The sequence below is a fragment of the Setaria viridis genome, chromosome 8 (genome assembly GCF_005286985.2).
Source record: "Setaria viridis chromosome 8, Setaria_viridis_v4.0, whole genome shotgun sequence".
Classification (NCBI taxonomy): Eukaryota; Viridiplantae; Streptophyta; class Magnoliopsida; order Poales; family Poaceae; genus Setaria; species Setaria viridis.
The window spans coordinates 148,216-169,396 of NC_048270.2; the positions used below are offsets into that span (position 1 = coordinate 148,216).

General features: G+C 46.6%; 3 protein-coding genes across 3 annotated transcripts; 2 read left to right on the forward strand and 1 right to left on the reverse strand.

Annotated features, from left to right (window-relative positions):
* Positions 1-2,689: 2,689 nt before the first annotated feature.
* Positions 2,690-7,614, forward strand: LOC117833885 (uncharacterized). The gene is made up of 13 exons (XM_034713482.2): positions 2,690-2,893; positions 3,832-4,004; positions 4,104-4,304; positions 4,386-4,522; positions 4,610-4,900; positions 5,055-5,194; positions 5,652-5,716; positions 5,849-5,917; positions 5,999-6,172; positions 6,257-6,393; positions 6,465-6,749; positions 6,911-7,059; positions 7,150-7,614. Coding segments are annotated over exons 1-13 (1,983 nt in total). The 5' UTR covers positions 2,690-2,891; the 3' UTR covers positions 7,310-7,614.
* Positions 7,615-17,028: 9,414 nt separating this feature from the next.
* On the forward strand, positions 17,029-20,138 carry LOC117834746 (cathepsin B-like protease 2). Its single transcript, XM_034714273.2, has 12 exons — positions 17,029-17,231; positions 17,310-17,412; positions 17,529-17,606; positions 17,693-17,773; positions 17,862-18,018; positions 18,157-18,161; positions 18,255-18,329; positions 18,409-18,534; positions 18,967-19,185; positions 19,517-19,630; positions 19,722-19,757; positions 19,832-20,138. Exons 2-12 carry the CDS (start codon positions 17,350-17,352, stop codon positions 19,958-19,960), a joined length of 1,083 nt encoding a protein of 360 aa, XP_034570164.1. The 5' UTR covers positions 17,029-17,231; positions 17,310-17,349; the 3' UTR covers positions 19,961-20,138.
* On the reverse strand, positions 20,065-21,178 carry LOC117834747 (protein LEAD-SENSITIVE 1). The gene is made up of 2 exons (XM_034714275.2): positions 20,917-21,178; positions 20,065-20,827 (listed from the first exon to the last, which is right to left on the reverse strand). Exons 1-2 carry the CDS (start codon positions 21,014-21,016, stop codon positions 20,136-20,138), a joined length of 792 nt encoding a protein of 263 aa, XP_034570166.1. The 5' UTR covers positions 21,017-21,178; the 3' UTR covers positions 20,065-20,135.
* Between the last annotated feature and the right edge of the window lie 3 nt (positions 21,179-21,181).

Here is a 21,181-nt window from a genome sequence, read left to right on the forward strand (position 1 = left end):
ATAAATCATGAATACGATGAACAGACAGCAGATTAAACTAGACATGTCTACGCAAGATCTAGACAAGTCTATCATTGCAAATAGAATCACACATTCTACCATACTATCCAGTGCTATCAGACTGCAACAGATCATAATAGCTAGTATGGAAGATATAATTTGAGATAAGAGATCGTACGTTTCTTTCTTGATGAAGACCGGCTCCTGGACGACTACCGGGTACAGCAGGCGACGACGATCAGCAGCCTGACGTTGTTCGCGACGGCGAGTGACGCCCGAGTGACGAAGAGGTAGACGAGCCGTGGTGAAGGAGTTGACGAAGAACTTGACGAAGCGGAGGAAGCGATCGAGCAGTCGCGTAGAGCGCTTCCCAAAAACCTTATTCGCCCTCTCCCGGTGCAGGATCGCTGAAGACGATGGTTCTGGAGACCTACTCTCCCAATCGCCAGTGCACGCCGACAATTGGGATGGAGTAGACTACGGTGGCGGTGCAACAGCGAGAGGAGGCAAAAACCCTAGCTCGAATGGATCTTTTTTTGGTAGAGGCCGGTAGGTCGCATATATAGGAGAGCCCACGATTCTCACGTCGCGATCGTGATCTAAACCGGTTAGGATTCCATATATCTCGCTGACTTAAAGACCAAGTAACCAAAAAATAAAACGACAAAAGGAAGCTGCGTGCCCGCGCCACCCTGCGAGGCAAGGCATGGCAAGCGAGCGCGCGCATGTGGAGCTCTCCTTCCCTCCCCACACACATAGCTTGGAGGAGTGGAGACAACTTCCATATTTAAGTTGGTCATCCCTCCCCTCTACTAGCAATGTGGGACTAAAGACTTGCACCACTCCACCTCTTGCCCACGTGGCCCTTTGAGATTTATTTGAAATTCTGAAATTACTTATAGGCTAGGCCCATTATTTCAACACCTCACATGCTGTGGTATTCTCGGGAGCAACAAGCTTGACGGCTGCGCTTCCGAGATCCCACTGATAGGCGGATGCTTTGATTGCTCCGACGAGGCAGCCATGGCACCGCCAAGCTCGTGGTGGGGCGGCGAGGAGCAGCGCTGCACACCGGTGGTGGTGAAGATGGACAACCCCTACTCCCTAGTGGAGATCGACGGGCCCGGCATGCCGGCCTCCGACAAGGCCCGCGGCAAGAACGCCAAGCAGTTCACGTGGGTGCTCCTCCTCCGTGCGCACCGTGCCGTGGGCTGCGTCGCCTGGCTTGCCGCGGGGTTCTGGGGCATCCTGGGCGCCGTCAACCACCGTGTGCGCCGCGAGTGCGACGCCTACGATGAGCTCGACACCGAGGCCTCCGGTCGTCGCCGCGTCATGCTCCGGTTCCTTCGTGCCTTCCTTCTGCTCTCCCTCGCCGTCTTTGACCTCTCCACCGGCTAGGGGTCCCGCAAGCCCATGGCCTTCTGCCGGGAGGCGACCAGCAGGGAGGAGCGCCCCCGATGGCCGGTGGAGGTGTGGCGCCCGGTAGGAGCGGAGGGCCCGGCGGGGAGGAGGAGAAGGCGCCTGACACGGAGGAGCGGAGGGGCCCGACGGGGAGGAGGAGGAGGCGCCCGGCTTGAATATTTAGGGGAAGGAAGACTCGCCCTGGATATAGCGGATTGCATCCAGGGTACCGTTGCAGGCGGTTTTGACTCCTAAAACCGGTAAAATACCGGTTTCAGAAGGCTATACAGGCCACCGTTGCGAACAGTCTTACTCTGAAGAGGATGCATGATCCGGAGAACAGTCCTGTCCGCTCTACGACAACAAGAGAGAAAGCACTTTCTCCGTCGAGATCCAAACCATGCTGAGCCACCTGCACACCGTCCGCCGTTCCTCCCATGGTCATTATCGTGCTGGCAGAACGGGTTTAGCTTTCCTCGTAATTCTTTACAGCAGATGCTATTCCCAAAGTGGTTTCATGTATACAAATACAGAATGAGAAATGAGTTGGAGATGTGGCAAACAGGAAGACAGAGGATCAATGGATAAGGGGTGTTTAGTTTCACCCGCTATGACATCGATTACTGATTAAGATTATTAAACATATAATAATTATAAAACTAATTGCACAGATGGAGACTAATTTACAAGACGAATCTATTAAACCTAACTAGTTCATGATTTGACAACGTTGTGCTACAGTAAATATGTGCTAATAACGGATTAATTAGGCTTAATAGATTCATCTCGCGAAATAACCTTCATGGTTTTATAATTAGCTCATATTTAATCATGATTTGAAATGTGGTACTACAGTAAACATATGCTAATAATAGATTAATTAGACTTAATAGATTTATCCCCGTATTTAATTCTCCAAATTACCATTTGAAACTTGGATCTGCGTCGTCGTGCCGCAAGCCTCTACTCTTGCCGACGGCGGGCGGACCCGCTGCTTCCTCCTGGAGATCCCTCCTAATCCAGCCGTGTGGAAGAGATGGGGAACGGTAGGAACGAGGAAGCCAACGCTTCTTTTTTTTTGGCTTGGGGAGAATAGTGCGTGCGTGTGTGTTTTGAGGGGGGACTGGTGGAGGCCCTATCGCGGGCTGTCTCTGTATATGATCGTGTGGCCCGTTGCCCTTATATGGGCCTTGCCTACTCATCGTTGGGCGGGGGGCGAGTTTGGGCCAGTTCCTGACGTGCGCGCAGGTAGCCAAGGCCCGAAACAGTCTATAAAATCGTTCCACCTGTCGATTCCCCATTGTCGGTCGCCGCTGCACAAGCACAAGCCCTAAATCATCTCGGCGTGGTTTGCCACGGTTGACGGCGACTCCGGCCTGCGGTGGCGAAGCATCTCACGGACGGGTTGTTCGGGGACGCACCTCACAGCTTGTGATTCCCCCACAACCCTAGATCCAATCCATCTCCGATTCATAGGGTACCAGTGCGCGATGTAAGTATCTGTTTACTTGTTTGCTTACTGTCTAGTGGTAGTTGCTCGCGCAGCAGTTCGAATTGAGTTTACCCTCTACTCTACCGGTCCATCGTGCGCATGAGAAAACATTTAGAACTCAATTCAATCAAATGACATAGCCGATATTGGATGGGGCTCTATTTCAATCTGCAAATAACCTCTAAGCTAACATTCATCATACATATATTTGGGTTTTCCTCCTTGTTTCATTAGGACTAATTTTCTTTGTAGCGTGTATGCGTGCGTGTGGTCAGTTGAATAATTTTGGTTGGCAGTTCTAACCAGGTGCTAGGAACTGGCTGCTGATATTTTCACCACTAGGTGATCTTATCTGTTATACAAAACTAGGGTTTGAATAAATTGGAGCATTTTTAAATTTTACACAAAAATCAAGTTCTTTGATACTAGTTTTGAGCACTTGTATATTTTTGGCCAAATTGCTCTCATAGCACTCAAATGAAACAGTTTTTGCACCAACGCCATTGTTGTTTATTACTTGCAGCAGCATCTTTGATTCAAATTTTCTTCATGTAGCACATGTTAGATCGTACACCATCAGCCCTGGTACCTGTTAGATCGTACACCATCGGCCATTGATCATATCCCACCGTTAACTTTATTAAGTCCTCACCCAGGTTGTACAATAACTGCCCAGATTAGCCATTAATGGCTTGATGGAGTGCTAGGTCGGGATAGTTGGATTCTAGTGGTATTTTTGCATGGACAAAAAATAATCGCACGTGAGCTCTGAGATTCTCTATATTTTCCCCCATCGAATTACACGCTATTTACTCTTTTATCAGTGAACACGATAAAATAAAAGCTAGCAAGGTTTCCAATTGATGTGGGCCATGATGACTAATCTTACAACAAGGCCTTCATTGCTCTACTAAGCTTTTGTATTGACTCTACTTCAGGACTGCAAAGGAACTTAAACACAAGGGGCGGGTTGAGAGAGATGGGGCTAAGAAAATAACATCCACAAGTAGAAGGTTCAAACTCCAGACGCTATTGCATTCAAGTGGCAGTGATGGCCCAAAGCGCTCAGTTCCAAAAGGCATAAGCCGTAGCATAAAATCCATGTGGAAATGTGAGTAATTGATTTTGAATTTGCTGCTTCTTCCTTTTCCTTGCACGTATTTCTTTAATAGAACAGTAACAGTTTTAGTGTTTAATATCTGTTATTTAGTTCAAGCGAGCAGGGCTGCGTTGGTTGATTTTGAAAAGAAATTATGTGATATTGAGGAGCAACGATTTGGCACATTACCCAATCGAGAAATTTCAAGCATTCCCTTTGAAGAGAAACCATTTGGTGATGAAGTTGCATGTGACCATGAAATTTGTCGATTCAGTGTTGTCTCAATTGCCTTGTTTGATGGTGATTGTGTTGGTATGCTTACAAAATTTTTCTAATTTGTATTTAGGTATTTTGCTGTCACCTGTTAATGATTTAAATCATGATCTTGTGCAGGTGAAAACATGTTGTTTGCATGCTCTGGGATAGCTATACCACGTAAGCCTGCTCCACTAGACCTAACAAGATTTGTCACTTCAGCATATTTGGTCAGAGTATTCAATGAGAGAAGGAATAGAGATGATAAATTGAGGGTCAGTGCTGCTGATCATAGCGTCCTCCATTTTGGTATGTTTATTGAAGCTAATTGTTCTCTGCTGATCTACTGCTTTTATCACTAGGTTCAAGTCCGCCTTCCTGATGGCACAACTACCGATGGTCTTTTGGGACTATATGATCACGATATTGCTATTGTCACATCCATCGGCCGCCTAGATGTCTGTCCTGTAGATCTCAATATTGATGACTGTCCTGATGGTCTTCATCATGCACGAGCTGTTGGGCGTGCCTTTGAGTCAGGCCGTTTGATGGCCATGCCTGTCTCTCTGTCAGACCGCATTGTCGTTTCTGATAGGCTTTCCGTTTCAGATAAGTTTTTTGTTTCAGATAGTCAAGGTCAAGGTTATACGGAGGTATGTTGTTGATTTACTTTTACTTTTTGGCATGACGGAAAGCCTGAAACAAATATTTGCATTATGGTGTATCTGTGGTCTAATGTATCACTACATGCATCCTGGTAAAATATATTTTTCCTTCATAAATTGTACCACTTTGCTTTTGTTCTAGGCTGCGCTTGGAGGGCCACTTGTAGGACATGACTGTATATTTCAGGGGATGGTCATTGATCTTGTTGAGTATGGTGGAGCAGCCTGTATCATAGAACGGGAATTTCTTTGTACACGCTTGGAGCTACTTCTGGCATGCGAGTATGTCTTTGGAAGTTCCAGTATTTGTGAGCTATATCTTCCCCAGTTAGCTACTTTATATTTGTTACCCTTTTCTAGTGTTATAAGCGTTGGAGCCTTTGTGGGTGTTCACTCAATAATCTGCGGGTTGGAAGCAAATTGATTCTTGCTACCACCTGGTGGAGACCTGCATCAGTGCTGTCTCCTGTTGCTATTTTAGTGCTCGTCCTTAATTTTTAAGCTAGTGTTGTGTCTGAATGCAAAAGAGCTGAAACATTCATTCAGATGATATGGACGATGCTATAGTTGTGGCATATGAATCTGCTCACGCTTGCGATGTCTTTCGCTTAATATGTATGAGTCTGTTAGCCTTTTTTTTCTATACCTTGATTCCTTTCATGTGTTGGTATACTCTTATTGCTGTTGGTTAGTGCCATTGTTTTATCTACGAGAACAACTCTAATGTTATCTGTTGCAGTCCTAAAAAACTCCGCTCGCTTGATTATTCACTGCCTTCAGGTGTATCAAGCATAATCCCTTCAGGTGTGAATGATTTGCAAGCCATCATTGTAAATGTTACCTATTGAATATGTGTTGTCATACTTATCATCCAGAATATTATGTGTTGTCATACTTATCGTCGGAGTACTAATATTTATCACCTTGCTGTATCAGGATTCATGAAAACTATTTACCGATTAAGATCTTTTGGTTATCCAATGCCGCCACCACTTGTACTTGAATGTAAGTTCTTTGTTTTTGATATTTTGGATGCCGCATGTGCTCTTCTTTATAACTAACATCTGATCATGGTTTTTTAACCAGTGAATGGGCGGTTGCTTAATCGATTCGAAGAACGTTTTGGTGTATTACGTGCTTGGAAAGGGTATCCTTTTGGTGCTCCACACCAACAAGTTTTGGAGCGTGTCTGGGATGAACTCGAAGGAGGAGTTGTGGCAAATATATCCCGTCGTGTTGTCGCACTAGCTTCTTTCAATGGTGATTTTCAAAGTTGTGCGCTCATTACTTTTCTGTGCTAGTAATTTGGTCTTCACTAACAATGATTGAAATTATTATGTGCAGGGTATGTGAGGTCTTTTGCTTGCACAGGGTTACTTATAAAGTGGTGCGGAAGCAGAGCCACACACACTGTTGTCCTGACTTCTGCCAGTTTGGTTAGAAGTCGTCTTAATGAAGACGACATTGATGAGAATTTGAGGGTTGGTGCTCCTATCACTTTTGGTGTTTAAGTTATATATATGGTGGTTAGCTGAGCTCACTATCATTGTAGATTGAGGTGTTTCTCCCGCCGAATCAGCGTTGTGATGGGACATTGGAATTGTATGACTTGCACTACAATATTGCTATTGTTAGCATCAAGAAGGGTTTTAACTCTATTCGTCCAGAAGACATATTTAATAAAGGAAAGCAAAAGTTTTATAAAAAGGTAGTAGCTGTAGGGCGTGACACTATACATGGACTATTAATGGGCACAATTGGTGAAGTGAAATTTAGTAACAAGGATTGCAAACTTAATTGCAAAGATCTTCACTGGTCCACTTGTAAAATCAAGAAGGTGAGTGTTGAATTTCTTTTACACTTTGTTTTCAGGCTAGCCTGTTTATTAAGTTGTTGCATTATATTCTGAGTTCTCTGTTTAATCACAATTCATTCACTTAACATATCAGGAATTAAAGTTTTTCTGGTAACATTTGCCCCCCTTTTTTTGGATACTAGGTTGGGATTGGTGGACCCCTTATTGATTTTGATGGGAGTTTTGTTGGCATGAACTTTTATGATGGAAGCAGTGCAACTCCTTTCCTTCCAAGGAGCAAGGTCGTCCATGCTTTGAGAAGTGCGTATAATTCAATATTACCATCGGAAAGGTATTTCTTTTTCTGTTATATGTCTCAGTTCTAATTGCATAGGCATAATAGTCTATGAACTTACATTGGAAAAATTATGTTGGATGACAGGGGATGCAATCCTGTCGGCAGAGGCAGGAAGACACAGGTTTCAAAAAAAAGAGGCAGGAAGACAAACAGGTGGCCAGTGCCCAAGCCATACTGGTTCCATGATGGCCTTGATGTGGATATGTATGCTGTCCATAAGCACATTGGAAGGACTTTTCTATAGACCTTGTTCTTCTATCAACGCATTAAGTTATAGTAGTATCATGGTGCACTTGATGTGGATTTGTATGTACCTGAGCTTACTGGGAAGACTACCAATGGGATGTAATGTAAGTGTGGAACCATCAGTGCTATCTTTGCCCTTCCGACTAAAATATATGCAAGTTGTACTGGTTACCACAGTAGTCCATTACTATTGCAAATTACACATTTGCTAAAATGTTTGACTTGAACAAAATGTGTTTAGTTGACCACAATTTTACTAGTTCTATTTTATTTGAGATGGGGCATTTATTTACGCACTCAGCTCAAAACAAGATGTGGATCTGCTTTCATTTCACCAATGTTTGCCGGAACTTGAGATTGCTTTATCTATGCCCCAGAGCTACTGAGACATTTGACTGGAGCAAAATGGTCTTGGTTGATCACAAATTTTACCTGGCTTGTTTTCTTTGCACTCTGCTCACACGGTATGTAGAAAATTAGAACGGTGCTCTCTGCTCACACAATGTGAAGCAAATCAAAACCTTGATGTGCGCTTCTCACCATGCACTCCGATTCTGTCACCAGTTTGTTTCCTTATTCTCTCCCTTTAGGCTTTGTTCGTTTAATCCCTCCCGATTATCTCCAACACTCTTCAAAGTCCTAAGGTATCTGTTTGGACCTTGGATTTTGAGGGGTTTGGATCTTCCTTGGATTTCTTTGATTTGGATATGAATTTCTACCCATTCGAGGTCTGCACATATGTAATGAACTTAGGATTTCAACTCTTCCACGAGACCACGATATCTTATAAAGGTAGAACAGTTACCAAACAAACACAAGGGCCTGTTTGTTTTGTTGGAATTAAGCTGAATTGGAATTAGTTTCTTGGACTATCCTGTTTGGTAGCACCTAGAATAGGAAATGAACTTTCCAACACTTTCCACAGCCCGAATTGCTAGCCTGCCTCACATTCCTTGCCTAAAAATTGGAAACCAATTCCATCCGCCTCATCCCGACTCGCGTCCCATCCACGACCCCCCACCGCCGCCCCTCGACGCGTTCTGCCGCGCCGCTGTCGACGTCCTTCTCACTCCTCCACTCCACCCGCCGGATCTTCCTCGCATCGAGCACGGAAAGCCAACGGCCCTCACCTCTGCCGCAGGCCACACCGTGCATCTCCATCCTCTTTCTGCCGCCGGATCCACATGACGCAGGCCTCCGCTGAGGTGAGCACCCCCTGCCCCTTCTTCTTCCTTCCCCCCTTCCCGCACGATGTCCCCTGCTCCATTCCTCCTATTTGTGCACCACCTGCAGACCACCCTAGCCTCCCTTGGCCATAGCTGCCGCGTGCGCCTCATCTCGGTCCGGCCAACCCCGGCCCCCGTCCCGCCTCCCAGACGTCTGCCCCCGCCGCTTGTTGCGTCTGCATCAGCCGAGCTGAGCACCGAGCCTGTGTCCGCTACATACTTCTGTTGACTAACAATCTGTTACTCCAATCATGCACCTCTTCAGTTATACTATTATCAACTATTGGATTGACAGGGGGTATATGGTAGTAGTATGGATAAGCAGTCTGCATATCAAAATCCTTGGAGCAATGGACAGCCAAAAATAGCATATGTATCATATTGATCTTTGCATAGACTTCTGTAATACAGCCAGTCATTATGATCCTTCTACACTACTTGTGTATGCCATCTATTTTTAGCCTGGTGAGTGGTGGCAAAATAGCTTGGGTTATTCATGTATTTTGTGCCACTTTGGAAGTTTTTCCGCATAGCTAACTGAACAGCAAACACTTCTCCAACTTACTGAAAAAGAGCCTGATTATCAGTCTGGATTTTGAACTTGTTTTGGCTTAGATTTTGAAAAGATCAGTTGAAAATAAAACTCAACATATATTCTGTCTATTCATCAAATATGTATGTATTTTAATCGTGGATGAATGTGCATTTTTTTGTTGGAGAGCAAATTCGACACACTGTGATCTTGATTATTTTAACCTATTAACAGTAAACCATTATTTGTTGACATGCTTTCTAAACCTGGATAACTTCAATTGTTAATCTGTTTCAAAAGCCACTGTCTTTATTAATCTGTTGTTCTTGTACAACAGTTTCTTGGTCTGTACAATTGCTGGATGTTCTTGAGTGTTAATCTGTTTCAACCTAGTACAAAGAAACTTAAGAATGATTGTTGTGCATTTCACATCACAAGATGAATTTGGGCAGTCATTGCTAGATAGTATTCTTCTCTCAGCCTTTTTTGTGTCTAATTGTTTGTCTAAATTGTACGCTTGCTGCACTGATTGTTGTTACCTTTTGATAATTTAATGTGATCACACTTTTAGAAAAAACAAGGAGGCAGCTGGGTTTAGGCACAAATTTGTCTTGTACTGGGACTCGATCAGCCGGTGATGCAGCAAAGACCCCAGCTGGTATGGCTACGCGCCTACGAAAGCCATTCTCATCCGTCTTGGTGACACATTTGCTGGTGTGTGTGACGATCGATGAATGGATCGCACATGGCGCGTCCTCCCCAGACCGGTTCAGTTCAGACTTCAGACCGATCGTGAAAACTGCATGGCATGCCGCCGATCGTCGAGGCGCTTCGATTATTCGATCCATGTTAATAAATAATCCCGGGCCGCCCATCTTATCTTTGAAGGCAACTAACGGCAACCAAAACCTAGCGGGTTCGCGCAGCCCGCAGCAGGCCGGCCGGGCATGCATCAGCGGCGGCTACCGTCCCGACGCGCGCGGTGCCGTGCGTGTACCGCGAGCTGGCCCGGGAGTGTCCAACCCGGCCGGCGTACACCGAACTGAGTGACCGAAGCAGCTAGCCCAACGACGTGCACTGCTGGCTCGCTCGCTCGCTCACCGTCTATAAAAGGATGGGACGGCCCATATCTATCACTTCCATCCATCGCTTCTTCCACAACACGTACGTAGCTAGCTCGCAGTCGCAGAGCATCTGTCGCCAAATAAACCAGATCAAGAGTAGTAGTGCAAGCAGGCCGATCGATCGCTAGCTCCACCGAGACGACGACCATGGTGACGAAGCACCAGCTCGCCGCGCTAGCAGCAGGCGTGGTGGCGTTGCTGGCGCTGCTGCTGGCTCTGCTGGAGCCGGCCGCCGCCGCCGGCCTCCAGTTCACCACCGATGACCTCGCCTCCGTCGCTGTGGGAGCTCCACGAGAGGTGGGGCGCGCGCTACAATGTATATTTTGGAATGGTTTCGCACAGGTTCCTGCCGGTGACCGGCTGGCAATTGGTACCTACCCATCGATTTGAACCAGTCAGGTAACAACATTGTAGATATCCATCATGAAATGCTATACTAAAAAATTTGGCATTGGTTACAGGGAACCGACGATGATCTTCCTCCGTCATGCCAGAGGGCTTCTGTTCCAGCTGGTCACAGTACCTAGCGGCACTCCTCAGGTCCTAGGTTCGACTCTCTGTGGGAGCAAATTTTAGGCTGAGGTTAAAAAAATTTCCTCGTCCGTCCCATATCCAAAGCATTGGGGAGACACCGGCCCAATTCTCACTTAGGCAATAGAAAGACACCGTATAAGGGTGGAAAGTAAGGGTGGGGCGGGGGTTTGGAGGTTTTCTCGGCCTGGTGAGAAGGGCTTCTTCTTATTTGGAATGCTGTGGGGGCAGTCCCCTTCAGGTCAAGTTTTATCTTCCACCATCATATCAGAACAGGGACACCGGCCCAATTCTCACTTGGGCGACGAAAAGACATCGTGTAAGGGTGGAAAGTAAGGGTGGGGTGGGGGGTTGGAGGTTTTCTCGGCTTGGTGAGGTCTTCTTCTTATTTGGAATGCTGTGGGCTTACTTGGGCAATGGAAAGACACCGTGTAAGGGTGGAAAGTAAGGGTGGGGCGGGGGTTAGAAGGTTTTCTTGGTCTGGTGAGAAGGTCTTCTTCTTTTTTGGAATGTTATGGGGGCAGTCTTAACCCCTTCAGGTCGAGTTTTATCTTCCACCATCGTATCAGAACAGCAGAGGCATGAAAGATAGTGGACATATCACTGGTAATGGAATATCAGCTTGAGCAAGAAGCATATTGCTCAGTTCACATGGGTATACTATACACTCCTGTCTCTTCATGTTATTAGTTTATGAGTTACTGTATTTATTTACTCTGGTTGGCCCGATTTCATGGAGCCTCATAAAGCCTTGTTTGGATACATGTGTATCTACTTCAATTCACATGTGCTGGAGTGAAATGGAATAGAACTTAGTTTAATTCCACTCCAATCCACTTCAACACATATGGATTGAAATGCATACATGTGCATCTAATCAAAGCCTAAATGTTTGAATGCACCGTCTCAGGAAAAAGAAAGTTTTATTACTGAGCTTAGAAGGAGCTACAATTTTTTTTTATTTTTAACACTTTTTGTAAACTAATTTTAAATCTAACACTGTTTTATTTTTTTCCAAAACTAACACTTTTGGCCACGCCTATTTCCATGGCGCGGCGAAACGCCTGTGCCGCGCCATGCATGGTGGCCCGGCGGGAGGATGACGTGGTGTGGTCGTGGCAGGGTCTGCCGCGCCGCCCATCTTGGCGCGGCTGTGACACGCCAGCGCTAGTGGCGCGGTAAGGCCCAGTAAAAGCCCGCGACGCCCCCACTACGCCCACCCTTGCCCTCAACCCCAGCGCACGCCGCTGCCGCCTGCACCACCTCCATTGGCTCCGCCCAGCGCTGCCGCTACCGATCGCCTGCGCGGCCGCCGCCACGTTGCCTGCACCAAGCGCCGCTGCCTCGCCAGTGTTGGGGCACCAGCGCCAGCGCTACCTGCCGGTGAGGCCGCCAGCAGCCATCTCCTTTGGCTTGGGTGACCCCAAAAGGTCCCCGCTCATATCAAGGTAGCTATCCCTCTCTCGATTCCTTGTTATTATGAATGTTATTTTAGTTAGGGTTAGTGATTAAGGATAGTTAGGGTTAGTGATTTAGTATAGTTAGGTTAGTGAATTTGTTTATTTAGGTAGGTAGTTTTTAGGGTTTAGGTTGTGTGTTGTAGTATAGTTAAGGTTTGGTTAGGTAATTAGGGTTTAGGTTACTGTTAGTTAGGACTTTGGGTTTAGGGATTGATTAGGTATTTATTATTTAGTTAGTTTATAGTAGTAAAGGTTGTCAGTATAGATACTAGTTTTCAAGTGTCGATACTTAGTAGTGCGTGATACGACAATTTGGATGACTTGATGAAGTTTCGTCAAATGCTTTTGTAGATGGATTGTTATGTTCGAGTTTTTTACGGAGGAAGTGTTAGGAAAGAAGATGGTACGTTTCAGGATAAGGAAGAAGATTTGGAATGGTTTGATGAACCTCCTAGCTTCAATGACGTTTGTGTCCATTTGAATGCAAAGTTTGGCGGTGATTTCACACTGAAGGGGAGGTTTGATAGTGGGAAGACTAGGGCACACTATGTGCTGATGCCCTTGCGCGACCCTGCTCACTAGTCCCGTTACAATAGGGTGCTCCAAGGTTTCAATGTGCCCATGCCTGAGGTGGTGGTGGAGAATGGGTACAGGATGCATGGTGATCATGAAGGGCCGTCCAATGATAGTTTTGGAGGCAATGAACAAGATTTGTGGGTGGAAGGGGAACCAACTTAGGGTAACATGGATTTGGAGGATCAGTTGACACAGGAGCAGCTTCATTCAACCCCAGTAGGATGTATAAATAATGACTTCGATGTGAACGAGTTCGAATGGGAAGAGGAGGAGCAGGAGGAGGAGGACAGGATCGGTGATGTAGTTAGCAGTGATTCATAGGAATCTGATGATGATGAAGGAGGTACGGATGGTATGCCACAACCGGTTCATGCCATGCCAGTACCGGTTCATGCTATGGCATTACCATTACCAACTGAGGTACTTCATGCTATGCCGGCTCAGGGTAGGCTAGTCACAGATTTGGCAGAGGGTGGTACCCCCTATGATTCATGGGGAAGAATTAGCCAAGCACAACAGTACGTTCCACCACCACCTTACATGGAAACAGAGCTTATCCAACTGAGGGAGATGAACATACCTCTCAGTGGCGTTCCGAACTATAGGGATGTGAGCATGACGGATATGGTAGTCTGTGACACTGGTGTAGATGTGTAGGAAATCATTGTATGACCATGACAGTGAAATCCTTAGCAAGGGGATGATATTCAATACAATGTCAGAGATGAAGCTGTTCCTTTAGGACTATGGGGGTGTTTGGATACACCTCGTTAAAGTTTAGCACCTATCACATTGGATGTTTGGATGCTGATTAGGAGTATTAAACATAGGCTAATTACCAAACTAATTGCACAGATGGAGTCTAATTCACGAGACGAATCTATTAAGCCTAATTAGTCCATAATTTGACAATGTGGTGCTACAATGATCATTTGCTAATGATGAATTAATTAGGCTTAATAGATTCGTCTTGCGTATTAGCACAGGGTTCTGCAATTAATTTTTATAATTAGTTCATGTTTAGTCCTCCTAATTAGCATCCGAACATCCGATGTGACACTGCTAAAGTTTAGCACCTCGTATCCAAACACCCCCTATGTTGTGTATCACCCCGTAGGCCGTACACCGTCACTCATTCGGACCAAGGGTTAATGTACCACGTGATATGCAAAAATGGTTGTATGTGGAGGTTAAATGCACAAAAGAGACAGAGTGATGGCAAGTGGAGGATAAGTAAAGTGGTCCAACCCCACACTTGCCTATCAAATAAGGTGAAGGAAAATCATCAGCAGCTCACTGCACATTACCTTGCGCGTCGTATATTGGGGCTCGTTGATGAGAATAACGACATTTAAGTGCCTTCGCTACAACTGTCCATATCCAGATTCGTTAAGTATGATGTGAAGTACAGAAAGGCTTGGCGTGCTAAGCAAATTGCCCAGGCTATTCGTTGGGATAGCTGGGAGGAAGCATACAATAGGGTTCCCTGGATATTATGTGCAATGCATTACTACAACCCTAGCTTGAAATGGTTTGTAGACATCGGAGGATGTATTTCTGGAACCCGTTGAGTCATGTCCTGTATCGTGTGTTCTGGTCGTTCGCGCAGACACAACATGCATTCTAGTTTTGTCAGCCAGTCGTACTTGTTGATGGCACTTTCCTAACCGGAAAGTATAGGGGTACGGTGATGATGGCTGCTGTTGTTGATCCGAAGGACCAGATAGTACCCATGGCTTTTGCTTTGGCAGAGGGAGAGAACAATGAATCATGGTCATGGTTCATGCGGCTTCTACGTGTTCAAGTGCTTGGCCCATCTCGCACTGTATGTTTGATCTCGTACCATCACCCTGGGATTCTTAATGCTGCAGGTGAACATATTGATGGGTTCCCGCTTATAGTGCACAGATGGTGCATGCGACATTTTGCCACTAATTTCTGGCAGCGTCAGAGGAAGAAGGAGGTTTGTGACAAGGTAAAGGCTCTATGTTGTGTACATACAGAGCACCAGTCCAAGGAGATAAAGAGAGAACTAGACAAGATGGTTAACGAAGCTGGCAAGGCATGGTTCGAGGCGCAGATGGAACATAAGGCTAAGTGGGCATTAGCATATGATGAGGGTGGATTCAGGTACGGCATCATGACCACCAACTCGTCAGAGTCTTTCAACCGTGTGTTCACCGGAGTTCGGTCGTTGCCTATGTTTGGAATTGTTGAGTTCTCGTTTTAAAAGTGCAACGAATATTTTGTCAAGAGATGGAAATTTGCGCAGAGGAATCTAGCTGAGCATGGCCGATTTGGAAAGGCGGAAACAGAACATTTGAAGGAGGCTGAGGAATTGGCCAAGCAGCATACCACCGAGCCATATGGACCTCGCCGGCATGTCTTTAGTGTGCGGGGAAAGGGTGGCACAAGATTGGGCAGCGAATCTTATGGTGGACGGAACTACCGAGTTGATCTTGAGAAAGTAGAGTGCAGTTGCAACGTCCCTCAGATCATGCATGCCCCTTACTCTCATATGATCACCGCCTGTAGGGTCCGCGGATATGACTTTGAGGCTCTGCCATACATGTCACCCTTTATCTCCGCTCGAACACCCTTAGTATATGGGAGAAGAGCTTCGAGCCTTACCTTGACCCGACACAGTGGCCCTCTTATCATGGTTACGACTACTTGCCGCATCCAGACCAAATGAAGGTAGGGAAGGGTAGGAGGAAGAAGAAGCGACTCAAGGGGGACATAGACGCTACGAGAGGATAAGGTGAAGACATGTACGGAGGGGGAGGCTTCAACGAGACCCGTGGCAGGAATCTTTGCTCCATTTGCAAAGAACCTGGTCACAAGGCTAGCAGACATAGAAGATGAGGGCAGCAGGTCCATACATAGAAGTTGCTTATTTTCCTAGTGAAATTGTTTAATATGTCTGTTAATGTTACTTTGAATATATACATGTGCTTTCATATTGTGTTCCTACTGCATAACAAGTAGTTTAAATTTTGCAATGCTACATAATGTTAATTTGAATATTGTTAATTTGAATACTCTAACCCTCTGTTTATCAATTTGTAACAGGATGGCCCCTCCCACGCAGCACCAGTTGTACCCCCTTCTTGAGGTAGAGTACGACGACCCGCACCGAGCACACTTCTTGACTGACACCGACGCAGAGGTGCCCTTGCCGCCTTTGAGGCCCCGCTCGTACACCAGGGCGCACCAGTGGGATGAGCGTTACGTGCCGTACATACGGCGTGCCGACTTCCTCGAGCTTGTCAGTATTGTCAAATACGGTCTTCCGCCCCTTGACCCAGCACTACTTACTGCAGCTGTAGACAGGTGCGAGTGCCTTCATTGTACGTAAACATTCTTATAACAAATTTGAGGTAACTAACTATCGTTCTATTCTTATAACAGGTGGAGGTCTAAGACCCACAAGTTCCACCTACCTTGCGGTGAGATGACCTTGACCATGCAGGATGTGAAGGCTATCTTTGGCCTTCGGTTGGGGGCTGGGGACTTCCAGTGACAGGTATAGTTGACAACGATCACTGGTTGGTGGCTCAGTTCACTGGCTTTCTTCCACCGGACGACGAGGTTTCCAAGAAAAATAAGTGAGCAATTCAAGCCTATTTAATACTTGCATTGCTTTCCTGCAACTATCGGGTCTCATTTTCTTTGGTGAATTTCAAGAAAAGTTCCGGTGTTTCATCGTCGTGGATCACAAAGCGCTTTGATTACTTGGACCCATAGGCTGATAAAGCTCAGATCGACAGGTTCGCTAGAGATAGGCTGATGAAGCTCAGATCGACAGGTTCGCTAGAGTGTGGCTCTGGTATTTTCTTGGTGCTTTCCTATTCCTAGACGCCTCGGGCAACACCATCAGCTGGATCTTTCTTGACATACTACGCCAGCCGTGGGATAACATAGCGGCGTACAGCTAGGGCAGCGCGGTCCTGGCATGGACGTATCGACAGCTATGCATTGCCTGCCGTCGCACCTCAGGGTATGCGGCGGAGGTTCGGCCTGGTGGCGGCGACGGAGGTCTGGTCCGGCCAAGGGCTGTGCGCGGCGCCGTCGCCTGGGCGCGAGGAGGCGTGAGCATCAGAAGGAGTTCGCCGGTCCCACATTCATACCGCACGCCCGCACGTCTATACACACACTAGAGAAAAGATCGGAGAGGCCACCGCACTAACGCACAGTACCACTACACGTGTACACCCACGGCAACCCAGGAATAAAATACTGAAATCCCCACCAGAACTGGGATCGAACCCGTGACCTGCTGAGCAACTGGTCGTGTGGCAGCGCGGTGGTTACTGGCCAAGACAGAAATATCTCGCGGCGTCAATCGTCAGTTTGCGTCAACAGCAGGAGCTGGATCCAAGCAATCTCTTGCTACTTGCTAGTGATAGTAGTTAAATATATACAAGGTTGAGACGCCGCGGGGAAGGAGGAGCAGCAAGCAAGCAACAAGGTATCCATCCAAGATCCGAGCTCCTCTTCCTCTTTCAATTCGATCCAATACCTCATCTCTCGTTTATGCAAGCTGCAGGGAGAGACGCCAACTCAAGAGGATCGACAAGAACAAGAAGATGGGCGGCACACTGCAGCAGCTGCTGCTGCTCTTCTTCTTCCTATCTGCTGTCGCCCCGCAGGTCCGAGCCTATTTCCTTCTTCCCTTCCTCGGCTCTCGCCGACTCTAATTCATCTCCATCTGAAATATATATGCTACTGCAATTTCATCAACTCATGCATGGTCATGGACGTGCAGGTAGTCAGAGCAGTAAAACCAATCCCAAATTCCAATCTCGGGGTTGAGGAGGGAGACAATTCCATAGGAATCATCCAGGTCATTCTGTTAATCTTCTTCTCCTTTCTCCCACTGAACCCACATCATCTTCTCTTTGTAGTTGCTCATGGTGTTGCATGTCGCAGAAGGACATCATAGAGACGGTCAACAAGCATCCCAATGCTGGGTGGACGGCTGCACACAATCCTTACTTTGCAAACTATACTGTAAGTGAAATAGCATGCATAAAGCATTCATCATTTTATCTTTTCCCCGCTTGTTGACCATGAAATTAAACCATCCCTGCTCCTGCAGATTGCACAATTTAAGCATATCCTTGGAGTGAAGCCCACACCACAGGATGCTCTGACTGATGTTCCTTCCAAAACTTATTCAAGATCACTGAAACTTCCAAAGGAGTTCGACGCCAGATCTAAGTGGTCTCATTGCAGCACAATTGGGAACATACTTGGTAAGTTTATTTGATTAACTCAATGCTAACTCCCTGTCAGCCTGAAATCTATTTTAGTTCCCTGATGAATGTACTGACACACCTCATTTCGTCTTTATTAATTTACCAATCCTATATGACACTGTTCTTCATGAGCAGATCAAGTAAGTTTATCACAATAACTTAAATTGTTAAACGCGGTATGGAACGATGCAAGATGCTCAATGTATTCTTTTATCTTTGGTGGACGATGACAGGGTCATTGTGGCTCCTGTTGGGCATTTGGTGCCGTGGAGTGCCTCCAGGATCGTTTTTGCATTCATATGAACATGGTGAGCAAATATAACCGAGATGGGTAGCATTATTGGTCCTTCTCCTGCATGAATAAGCTATTGTTTCTTTTCCTTGCAGAACATTTCATTGTCAGTTAATGACCTACTGGCATGCTGCGGTTTTATGTGCGGTGATGGTTGTAATGGAGGCTATCCTATCATGGCATGGCGCTACTTTGTTCAAAATGGTGTTGTCACAGACGAGGTATTAGCCTACTCTCTACAACTTGACTGCCTCTGCATGCTCCATCAGTAATCCTAGTTCTTTGAAGAAATTTCTGTGGATGGTACATCAATTACTAATGCAAGCTTTGACTAAACCATGCTAAAATATTATAGCGTAAGTTTGAACTACGATAACCTTTTTCCTCCCAGGAAAGCAAGGCAGTAAGGCAGTAGAAATATAAGCAGATTGTAATCATCCATTGTCCATGCTTAAGTCTAAAAATTTCCCAACATGGTAGAGACACAGCATATTTCTTTGTTGAGTCCAGGACAGTTACTCCGTTTGAGTTCAAAAACATAATGATTTCATTTCTGTATTGATAGCATAGCACACAGTATGAAATGGATGAATGATCACGAAACTTTCAGCCTGTTATACACAGAGAAGACCAACAGTTATACTCTTTTGTAGTGCGATCCATATTTCGATCAGGTCGGTTGCAATCATCCTGGATGCGAACCTGCTTATCCTACACCAGTATGTGAAAAGAAATGCAAGGTGCAAAACCAAGTTTGGGATGAAAAGAAGCATTTCAGTGTCAATGCGTACAGTATAAATTCTAATCCAGATGACATAATGTCAGAGGTCTACATAAATGGCCCTGTAGAAGTTGCTTTCACAGTTTATGAGGTAATGTCCAGTTTCTTGTCTCAAGTTTTCCATGCATTGTACCAATGTTCTCAACAAATTTTGTTTAGCAGTAGTTATCAAGGACTATGGGGTGTATTACTTTGAAAGGACAAACACAAAATACTAAATCTTAGAAAGGCTGTCTAAATAAAAGCTGAGGAAGAACAGGACAAAAGCAGAGCCAGGGAAAGAGTGCAAACCAAACAAACGAATCAAGTATAGACAGTACTGTGATTTGAGATCATTTTGTCTTTGAAAATATATCATCGAGCGAAAAAGTGGCTCAGATACACTTCTGTTTTTCGGATTTGACAATGCAAAAATCTCTCAGGACTTCGCCCACTACAAATCTGGAGTATACAAGCATATTACCGGTGGCATTATGGGTGGCCATGCCGTCAAGTTGATTGGATGGGGAACCAGTGATGCTGGAGAAGATTACTGGGTATGCTGTTGGATCACCATATTATTATGCGCATTGTCAAACGATGAGGCCAGCCCCTAAGTTGTTTTGTTTCATCCTCTCTGCTTTTCAGCTTCTTGCAAATCAGTGGAACAGAGGCTGGGGTGATGTAAGTTTCTGGCTTATCAAAATGACTCTTTGAAATGCAGTATCATGTGTTGAGCAATCGGTAATGCTTTGCAGGATGGCTACTTCAAGATCATACGAGGCGTGAACGAATGCGGCATCGAAGAGGATGTTGTTGCTGGAATGCCATCGACAAAGAACATGGTTAGAAACTACGGCGGCTCCTCTGGAACAGCTGTAGTTTGATTTGTATTTTTACAGCTGATGAAATTGGTAAACCAGCCTTGATGGCAACTCATATGTTGTTGTGAATCCAACATCAATTCATATAATAATGTAGCACATCATACTGAATAACAAGGCTGTGTAATTGATCGAGAGACAGACAGACATAATAAGAAGCCTGCTGAATAATTTGACATTACAGTGGATGGTTTGTCAGCGAGCAGGCTGCCTCCTCCGTAGCAGCAGGAGTGGCCTGCGCAACGAGTGTCTGGACAGGGACCTTGACCACATCCCGGCGAACGCCCATGTCCGAGACATACCGGCCGGCGCAGTACATGCCGGTGGTGACAATGGCGAGGCCGGGGGCGCTGGTGGTGAGGAAGCGCAGCGGCGACGAGGCGACGGCGCTGAAGGCGGCGGTGAGGGATGCGAGCTGGCCGCTGCGGCCAACGCTGAAGGCGGTTTCGACGAGCAGCCCCGTCTTGCAGTAGATGGCGAAGTCCTCGCAGTTGTTCTTGAAGAGGGAGTAGGCGCCGAAGCCCTTGTCGAGGAGGTAGCGGGCGCGGTGGACGACGACGTGGCCGGGGTCGGAGGCGGCCAGGGTGCAGGTCCCTCCGCGCGCCTTGGCGAGGAACAAGGCCGGCGAGACGGCGTAGTGGAAGAGGTAGAGGCCGCCGCCGTGCAAGAAGCAGTCGAGACAGGACATGACGACTCCGTCGTCAGGCCTGACCAGGTGGCCACATCGCTGGCGCTGGCAGGGAGGATCCCCTGCCGCCGACGACGAGGTGGAGGAGCTGAAGAGGAAGGAATCCAAGAAGGTGCCCGTGCCAATCTCGTGGCCCGCAGCTCTGGTGAAATGGATGACCATCTCGTCCCCAACATAGATCCCTGGTGGTGGAGGAGGATTGGCCGGAACACCATCAGATCCCTCAAGCAGCAGCAGCAGAGGCGATTGGAAAGGAGGCAGCCATGATTACCGTGGTGGGCGTAGAGGTAGGCGGCCCGCCATGAGTAGATGTGATCCCCGGCGGCGAGGTCCTCCCGATCCACGCGATTGGACAGCAACCCCGCCGGCATCGAAATTCTGGGCTGAATCTGAATGCAAGCAATCTGATTGTGATTGGCCAAAGAAAGCAATCGCTTGCGTGCTCTTGCTTAGCGGCGAAGGAGGGAGGAATCACTGATGGATGCCAAGCAAGGGAAAGGGAAAGGGGTCAACCCGGTCAAGACCCACCCAAGGAA